The sequence below is a fragment of the Rattus norvegicus genome, chromosome 20 (assembly GCF_021556685.1).
Source record: "Rattus norvegicus strain SHRSP/BbbUtx chromosome 20, alternate assembly SHRSP_T2T, whole genome shotgun sequence".
In the NCBI taxonomy this organism is placed as follows: domain Eukaryota; kingdom Metazoa; phylum Chordata; class Mammalia; order Rodentia; family Muridae; genus Rattus; species Rattus norvegicus.
The window spans coordinates 6,650,660-6,660,286 of record NC_141553.1 but is presented as its reverse complement, the minus strand read 5'-3'; the positions used below and the strand labels follow the sequence as shown (position 1 = coordinate 6,660,286).

The following is a 9,627-nucleotide window of genomic DNA, read 5'->3' as shown; positions in this document are numbered from 1 at the left end:
TGTTAATCTTTAATCAGGTTGAACTGCAGAGCAAACTATCAGCAATGACTGCATTGCTCAAGGCACTGATCTTAAAAGTTGAATAGGATAAAAATCGTCAGGTGATCCCTGAGCTTCAGTCCGAGGCCCACTGACTTCAACTGAGTGTGTCTCCCCAGTAGTCATTGTGACAAATCCCAGTTATCCCAGCAGGTAGGGGTAGGAGGATGAGGAGATCAAAGCCAAGTGCAGGCCTGCCTCTGCCTCTGGAGTGCTGGGGGTGGTTTAATTATTCTTCAAAGGCAGGGTCTAGAGTATCTCTGGCTGGCATCAAACTCACTGAAATCTGCCTGCCTCCCCAGGGCTGGGATTAAAAGTGGGAGAGACCGGTGCCGCCACCCTCGGCTGTCAGCCAGGTCTTATATGTGAGAGCAGAGTATCTGCTCTCAGGAACTCAGGTCTTCACGCTTGCAACGAAGCAGCTGATTAAGCCAGGTCCCCAATTGCAGATCATTTCTTGCCCACCCCCATCTTCGTACCTAGTCGTATCTGATAGTAGGGGTCACTGAGAAAAGTCTTGGTGACAGAAAGGACAGATGAGTCTGTCCACAGCTTTCTTTTTTTTTTTTTTTTTTTTTTTTTTTTTTTTTTTTTTGGTTCTTTTTTTTGTCCACAGCTTTCTAAATCCTTAAATCCTTAGGCTTCAAATGGAAACTCAGAGAAGTACATACACTCGATACTAACTACAGTCTTTTTTTTTTTTTTTTGTCTTGGATTTTAGAGACAGAACGAGATTTGCCTAAATTCTCAGGTGTTGACCTTCCTTTGCAAAGGATCGGGTCTGGCAGCGAGCGGAGTATTCCTCTGACCTATGACTGATGCTTGCATGAGGCTGCCTTTATTTTCCCGAGACGTCATGCTAAGGTTGCATAGTAACATAGGCAGTCATGAGAAACTCAGGGCAGAGACCAGAGACTAAGCGTGCACGGCTGCGACCCCCTTTGGGAAAGTGTCGTTTGAATTGGTCCTCTGAGAGCGGAGGAGGAGCAAGAGCCCGCTCTGCGGTGCCCTTTGCACTTTGACCTGGACGGGTCTCTGTCCCCGAGGCGACTTCTGGTTCCCAATCCGAAGAGGGGTGGGGCTGCTTGTCTTCGAAGCACACCCCAACTCGTGACTCCTCCCACGCAGCGTGGAGACTCCCGCGAGGACAGAGGCCCGCCCAGAGCCGCCCTTTCCGGCTCCCCATTTCCTGCCCCCTCCTCTCAGTCGCGGTGAGGTCACGCGAGATACGTCACCGAGTTATGACGTCACTAAAGGCGGGCTTTCGGGAGAGGAAGGGGCGGGGCCCGGGCGGCCCCGCGCGTGCGCGTTGGGCGCGGCCCGGGAGGAGGCGGAGGCGGCGGTGCTGCGAACCGCGGCGGCGGTAGCGGCGGCGGCGGAGGCGGGCGCTGGGGGGGGTGGGAGGGGGGGGAGCGCGAGCCCAAAAGCCAGCGAGAGAGGGAGCGAGCGGTGCGGCGCGTCGCGGCGCGCGCAGCCCATGAGGCGGTGAGAGGCCTGGGGCCTGTCTCGGAGCAGCGCGCGGCGCCGGCCAGCAGCGGGCCGCCCTTCGTGGGCCCGGGCCCGGGCGCGGCGGCCGCCCGTGGAGAAGCAGGTCGGGGCGGTGGAAGCTGTGCGTCCGGGCCCCCCGCCATGGAGGGCATGGACGTGGACCTAGACCCCGAGCTCATGCAGAAGTTCAGCTGCCTGGGCACCACAGACAAGGACGTGCTCATCTCCGAGTTCCAGCGGCTACTCGGCTTTCAGCTCAACCCGGCCGGCTGCGCCTTCTTCCTGGACATGACCAACTGGTGAGCCTGCCCCACGCGGAGCCAGCCCTGCTGGCAGCGGCTTCACGGCCCCGAGGGAAAAGACACCGAGCCTGCTCTCAGGGTCCGGCAGGGCAGGGCAGGGCAGGGCAGGGCCGGGCCCGGCCCAAGCGGGGAAGTAGCTGGGAGTCCGGGCTCCAAGAACATGGGAAGAAGGGAGAAGTGGTGGAGTGGAAGCCAAGGTAGTCGATCTGGGACGGAAAGTGTGTGTTCTGGGAGTAGAACGCGCAGGAAATGAGAGTTGCGAAGTGTTTTCCTTTTAAATAGGTGTGAAGTGTAGGAGCTGAGGATGACAGGATTGTGAGGAAACTCGAGGGAGTGTGTTAGGTGCTGAGGTCGAACTCTGGGCGCGGGAGAGGTCCCGGGGCTGAGAATGGATCGAGTGCGTGTGTCTCTTTGAGCAGAGATAAGGGAGAAAATGACTTTTGGGGGCGGAGGGAACACAAATGGTGTTTTCACGACTGGATATGGGGAGATAGGAAGAGTTGTGCCAGGGAGAGGTGACATCTAATGGAGGACCTGGAGTGCCAGGCCTACGAAAAGGACTGGGAAAAGTCTTCAGAAAGTGGAGGGAAGGAGCCCTATCTTGGAGGGCAGGAACTTTGTGAAGACATTGGAGTCCCGGGCAGAGGCTTGGTCTTGGGAACTTTGACAGGCTTACCGAATACTGGGAATGGATGGGCTTGTTTGATGGAACGCTGGGGAAATGGTCAGGTTGGGAACCAGGTGTTTTGCCCTGTTTGTAGTTGGGTTGTACAGACTGAAGTGGAGCTATCTGACTACGGTACCGAGGTGTGTCTTGGCTCGGAACTGCAGCACGTGCTGTTTTGATAAGCAAGACTTGCCCCTGGTCTCCCAAGTAGGGATTGTTAAGTTCACTCGGGGTGAGGGAGGAACTGGAGACCATCAGACTGCCTTTGAAAGGCTCTCTGGTGAAGCAACTACTCGGGATTTGGGCAGAAAGCAAGGAGGTGCATGCCCTTTGCCCTGTGTTGAGCGTTCAGTGCCCTGACATGTGGAATCTTGTTTCTCTTGGCATCCCTTGAACAAACTCCCATTTATTTCCATGTCCATCCGATGCCCTGAGCAATGTCTGAGAAGAGGTGGTAAGCTTAGATTTTTTTCTCCTCCTCTTGCCTGGTGCCCCCCACCTCACTGATGCTTATCTGTAGATGAGAACCAGAGGTGAAGCATGTTTTCACTATTAATCTTTTAAAAAAAAATCATTACAAGAACGGGGCTGCTATTTTAGTGTTTGGTAAACTGGGGGGCATTAAAAGGAGGACACGGCCTCAGTTTTAAACAAGTAACTTGTGAGTTCTGTTTATGTCTTTAAAAAAGACTTAAGTTTATTTTTATTATTTTCTTTTTTTTCTTTTCGTTTTTTTTCGGAGCTGGGGACTGAACCCAGGGCCTTGCGCTTGCTAGGCAAGCGCTCTACCACTGAGCTAAATCCCCAACCCCATTATTTTCTAATTATGTGTGAGTGTGTGCAGGTTCTTTTGGAGGCCAGAGGCATCGGGTACATCTGGGCTGGGATCTGCTAGTAGTGGGTGCTAGAAACTGACTCTGCGGTCGCTGAGCCCGCCCCGCTGATCCTCCCGTGCTTGTGTGTTTGGTCCACATGATCTGATTTGGGGAATGTAGAGCTAACTTTCTGAGCACCAACTGGGTGGGTTTCCTCTGTGTGCACCTTTAAACCTGGGACATCTAAGTGAGCTGAGGCCAGGCTGGTCTATATAGCAAGTTCCAGGCTAACCAGGGTACACTGAGAGCCTGTTTTAATAGGCTGTGACTGAGACGGCGTGATAGGTTCTAGACGCTGTAGTTTCTAGGAACTCTAGCTTGTGGTGTCCACTTCGTTTTTCTGCCTCCCACCTCCCAGCTCCTTGCTTCCTCTTATTTACACTAGGGAGTTGGGCAGTTTGGTAGGAAAAGAACATCCTTTCTCCCTAGTTTCTCCTGGCTTGACCATTTAAATACCGAAGAGATCCCGGGGCGCTTGATCCTTTCTGGTGAGTGCCGGGTTACAGGTGTGAGCCATCAGGCAGGCCCAGCTAAGCCTTTAGTGCTGCCAGGGTTAACTAGTACGGTTAAATTGACCACAAACCCAGCACAACTAGTTTTATATGCCCCAGGGGTAGGTGCTCTCTGAGGCGGTTTCAGGGTTTGTGACAAGTGAGGAGTAGGTGAGACATGTGATTGAGAAAAGTAACAGGAACATGACTGGCCAGCCAGATGTGGTTGTGCAAGTCCCAGCACTCTGGAGGCAGAGGCAGGCAGATCTCTGTGGGTTGCAGGCCAGCCTGGTCTACACAGAGAAACCCTGTCAAGAACTACCAACGGTTGACCTGACCTCCATACACCTGCATGCAGTACTCACACAGAGTAACCATAACAGAGCTTGGGTTTGTTGGTTTTTTTTTTTTTTTTAAATCTTTATTTTATTTTAATTTTTATTTTGCATTTGTCCCTAGGAGCTTTGGAAGTAGTTTTTTTTTAAGGATTTATTTATTTATTTTATATAAGTACACTGTGGCTGTGGAAGTAGTTTTTTTTAAGGATTTATTTATTTATTTTATATAAGTACACTGTGGCTGTGGAAGTAGTTTTTTTTAAGGATTTATTTATTTATTTTATATAAGTACACTGTGGCTGTGGAAGTAGCTTTTTTTGGTTCTTTTTTCCGGAGCTGGGGACCGAACCCAGGGCCTTGGGCTTCCTAGGCAAGCGCTCTACCACTGAGCTAAATCCCCAGCCCCCTTTTTTTTTTTTTTAAAGTTTATTTATTTATTCATTCATTTATGTGAGTTCACTAAAGCTGTCTTCAGGCACACCAGAAGAGGGCGTCGGATCCTATTACAGATGGTTGTGAGCCACCATGTGGTTGCTGGGAATTGAACTCAGGACCTCTGGAAGAGCAGTCAGTGCTCTAACCACTGAGCCATCTCTCTAGTCCTTGCTGGTTGTTTTTTATGAGACAGAATCTCTATTATGTAACTCCCACCAGCCTGGCACTTCCCATGAAGACCTGGGTGGCCTCAAACTCCCAAGAGATCCAGCTGCCTCTGCCTTCCGGGTGGTAGGATTAAAGGCGTGCACCACTACCACCCCACTCATTTTTTAATTAAAAAACCGTAAGTTCTCAGAACCACACAAAAAAAGACCCCATCGACCAACTAACTTGATAGTTGTTCACACCTGTAGTCGCTGCACGTGTGTGGCAGAGGCAGGTGGCTCTCTGAGTTCAAGGCCAACCTGGTCTACAGAGCCAGTGCAGGAAAGCCATGGCTACACAGAGACACTGTCTCTAGAACCCAGTCAGTCAACCAAAGACTTTATTAGATAAATGCTCCTCAACACCTGTTTAACATATCACTCCAAACAGTTGGAAAGTGCCTTCAGGTCTTCAGAGTGACAAAGGCTTGTGAGGTTTGAGATACAGACAAAGACAGGTAAAAGGATGTAGGGCTTTAAATAGTAAGCATCTGAGACAGCAAAGTTGCAACACGGGTAAAAACTGTCATTTTAAAATGAAGATCCTGAGTCTTCCCAAAGTACTTTTGCTGACATACCGGTCTTATATGTTATCTACCTCCTTCTGCCTTTTTTCTTTTTTCTTTTCTTTTTTGGCTGAGACAGGGTTGTGCATAGTCTAGGCTGGCCTAGAGCACCTGATTCCTGCTTCCACATCCAGAAGCTGAGATCCAGGTGCCTGTCCTTCCTTCCCAAATAATTCTGTTTTATGATTTTTGGTTTCTTTTGAGATAGGGTCTCATTCTGTAACTCTAGCTGGCCTGGAACTCAGAGATCCTCCTGCCGAAGCTTCCCCAGTGTTGGGACTTAAGGTGTGCACCATTGTTTTCTTTTTTATTTTTATTTATTTTTTATTTTTTTAAATGTTTATTTATTTCATGTATGTGAGTACACTGTCGCTGTATTCAGACTCACCAGAAGAGGGGATCGGATCCTATTACAGATGGTTGTGAGCCACCATGTGATTGCTGGGAATTGAACTCAGGACCTCTGGAAGAGCAGTCAGTGCTCTTAACCCCTGAGCCATCTCTCCAGCCCCTTTTTTATTTTTTTAAAAGAGATTTATTTATTATATATTAAGTACACTGTAGCTGTCTTCAGATACATCAGAAGAGGGCATCAGATCTCATTACAGGTGGTTGTGAGCCACCATGTGATTGCTGGGAATTGAACTCAGGACCTCTGGAAGAGCAGTCAGTGCTCTTAACCGCTGAGCCATCTCTCCAGCCCACCCCCCCACTCCCCTTTCTAGAGCATTTTTCTAATACTTAAACTGCCAGCAACGTCAGAACTTCCTCTTAAAGTGACTCTGCCCCACATGGATAAATTCAATATTCAGAGACTGAGCTGAAGACGGGATGTAGCTCAGTGGTTAGAGTAGTTGCTTAGCCTCCATGATGTTCTGGGTTCAAGCCCTGTCACCAAAACAGCTAAACGGAATAGTTTGTAGATGAGCATAATTTCCTGTCAGTGGAATTTCTTTGATACATGTGACTGGGCTATGAATTAAGGAATTTGTAGAGAGACACGCACAATGATACACATCATTCATTCCAGCATTAGAGAAGCAGAGGTAGGCAGAGTTCTGTGAATCTAGGCCAGCCTGGACTACATAGGGAGTTTCAGGACATCAGGACTACATAGTGAAACCGGGTGCCAACAGAATAAAAAGAAAATCTGTAGGAGATGGTGTGCTGTATATAATCCGCCGTGTGGAAGGCTCGTGTGGGCTGAGCACCGAATCATAGGTCGGCCGCGCACGGTGAGCCCTCGTTCTGTGTGGGCATAGAGAGCACAGGCAGAACTCGCCATCTTCACTCACTTTAACTCTACAGACTTCAAGTTAGCTTTCCATTCTCTCAAGCTTTCTCTCGCTTTCATGTTCTCCACGTAAGTGCCTTTTTTTTTTTCTTTCTCTCTTTCTTGAGACAGGGTTTCTCTGTGCAGCCTTGGCTGTCCAGGAACTTGCTCTGTAGACCAGGCTGGCTTCAAACTCAAAAAGATCTTCCTGCTTCTGCCTTCCAAGTGCTGGGATTAAATGTGTGCGCCACCACACTCAGCAACGAGGACCTTAATTCAAGAGTTGGCCTTGGGCTAATTTGTGATAATGGCTGTAGGTTTTTCCCTCACTAACAGTTGTGTGTGTGTGTGGGGGGTGTGTGTGTGTGTTGGCCAATCTTAAGTTCATGTTGCATTAAAGCCTCCTAAGCTGTCTCTGGGATCTAGGGGTCTTCGTTCTTCATGGATTAGTTTTTGGCTCACTGCCATGGGTGGGGCAGGTATGTTTCTTATCTCTGAGAAAGGGTTTCACATATCCCAGGCTGGCTTTGAGTTTGTGGTTCTGCCTAGGATAACCTTGAACTTCTGACCCTCCTGCCTCTGCCGCATGTTGGGGTTACAGGTGCACAGACCACCCCTGGTGTATGCTGTGTAAACTGAGGCTCTGGGCTGTAGGAGGACTCTCTACAGGTGAGCTCTAGCCCCTGTCTGGAACATAAGTTTTCTAGAAAAAACCGAGGAAAACCTTCGTGTACAGTCATGCCCTCCCGTTAGTGTTGTCAGAGCCCCCTGTTAAGTAAAGGTGCACCCAGAGAGGCTGAGGTCAGGGGGAGTGACTTACCTTTGTGTGGTCCCTGGTGTCTCCTGTTATGTTGTCAGAGCCCCCTGTTAAGTAAAGGTGCACCCATAGAGGCTGAGATCAGGGGTAGTGACTTACCTTTGTGTGGTCCCCTGGTGTCTCTGAGCTAACCCCACTCTCAGTCACAGCCCTGCGTTAATACTTCTCTGGTCCAGTTTCTGATTAAAGATGAGGCTTGATATCTCAGCAGTCTTCTTACAAATGTACGAGTCGGCCTTGCTGGCCCGCACGAAATCCCTGGAGATGGAGGATTAGGGATCAGGGTCATCCTCAGATGTGTGAGACTTGCTTCAACCCCACCCCCAACACACACACACACACACACACACACACACACACACACACACGCCAAATGCATGTTTTCCTGAGGGAGTCATTCATTTGATGGTGTGTGCTTAACATGTGTGAGGCTCTGAGTTCAGACCCCAACACCAAAAGGAGAAAAAGAAAAATGTGCCAAACACTAGCTTCAGAAAAGGACCCCACAGGGTTATTTTTCTATGTCTGACGGTGTGGTTCTCCTATGTCTGATGGTGGGATTCTTTATTCATTTTATGTATGTGAGTACACTGTAGCTGTCTTCAGACACACCACAAGAGGGTATCGGATCCCATTACAGATGGTTGTGAGTCACTGTGTGGTTGCTGGGATTTGAACTCAGGACTTCTGGTGGTACTCTTTTTTTTTTTTTTTTAAGATTTATTCATTTTATTTTATGCATCAGTACACTGTAGCTGTCTCAGACATACCAGAAGAGGGCATCAGATTCCTTTACAGATGGTCGTGAGCCACCATGTGGTTGCTGGGAATTGAACTGAGGACCTCCGGAAGAGCAGTCAGTGCTCTTTTTTTTTTTTTTTTTTTTGGTTCTTTTTTTCAGAGCTGGGGACCGAACCCAGGGCCTTGCGCTTCCTAGGCAAGCGCTCTACCACTGAGCTAAATCCCCAACCCCCAGCAGTCAGTGCTCTTAACCACTGAGCCATCTCTCCAGCCCTCTGGTGGTACTCTTAACGAGTCTGTTGAGAATCAGGAGTTCTTGCTCTAGGCTTTACTTTACACCCATTTTTAGGTAGCACGTGGGATTTGAGATTCATAGCTTATGAAGCTGTATAGAACATGGTCATCAGGGTTCCTTTTACAAAAACTGTTCATGTGGGTTTGCGAGTGTGCTCCCAGCCTGTCCTTGAAGGACAGAAGAGTATCCAGGCCTGGGCTGGAGCTACAGGTGGCTGGGAGCAGCCTGATCAGTGGAGCGTCGGGTCCTCTCCCCTTCCTTTTGCTCCCCAAGATGGGTTCTTTCTAAGTAGCTCAGCCTTGACCTCCATCCTCCGGTTGCGCCTGCCTGGGTGTCATTTTAGTTAGTAGGAAGAGAACTTCGGCGTCTCAGGGAAAGAGCTCACATGTGCTGTTACTGTAAGGCTGCATTTCCAGTCACGGACAGGAGCTGCACTGCAGAGGTGTGATTGGCTCGTGTTTTGCTTACGTTTTATTTATTTTTGTGGGGAGGAGAAGTGGGCATTGGGTTCCCTCTACTGTGGGAATTGGGTTGTCTCCTACAGTGTAGGTCTTGGTCATCTCAGGTCATCAGGCTGGATCACAAACGCATTTACCTACTGAGCCATCCTACCAGCCCCCAGTGGCATATTCTTTTCTTTTTCCTTTTTTCTTTTCTTTTTTTTTTCTTTTTCTTTTTTTCGGAGCTGGGGACCGAACCCAGGGCCTTGCGCTTGCTAGGCAAGCGCTCTACCAGTGAGCTAAATCCCCAACCCTCTTTTTCCTTTTTCCTAAGACAAGGTTTCTTGGTGTAGCTCTGACTGTCCTGGAGCTCCCTGTGTAGACCAGACTGGCCTCAAACTCAGAGATCTACCTGCTGTTGCCTCCCCAGTGCTGGGGTTCGAGGCGAGCACTGCCTCGCCACCGTACCGCTGCAGGGCTGGCTTCTTGACCATTTCCCATGCACCGCTGCCCCAGAGTCCATCTAAGTGTATGCAACAGCAAGAACTAAGTACCAGGGAGTGGGTCGTGTGTGTGTTTGTGTATTTTTACTTAACATTATGTGTGCACTCGTGTAGTACGTACACACGAGTGCAGGTGCCCACAGAGGACAGA

The 9,627-nt window shown here is 49.4% G+C and overlaps 1 protein-coding gene across 4 annotated transcripts in view; it reads left to right on the top strand.

The window, feature by feature from the left end:
- The first annotated feature begins 1,461 nt into the window (after positions 1–1,461).
- The window catches only part of Ilrun (inflammation and lipid regulator with UBA-like and NBR1-like domains), a 66,215-nt gene continuing 58,049 nt past the window's right edge, over positions 1,462–9,627 (top strand). For 2 of the 4 annotated variants that reach the window (NM_001039607.2, NM_001410292.1), the window contains exon 1: positions 1,464–1,826. In NM_001039607.2, coding sequence (NP_001034696.1) covers positions 1,669–1,826 — 158 coding nt within the window. In that variant the 5' untranslated portion in view covers positions 1,464–1,668. Of the gene's footprint in view, positions 2,027–9,627 lie in introns of all 4 variants that reach the window. The other 2 variants (XR_015644545.1, XM_087596984.1) reach the window with 2 other exon arrangements.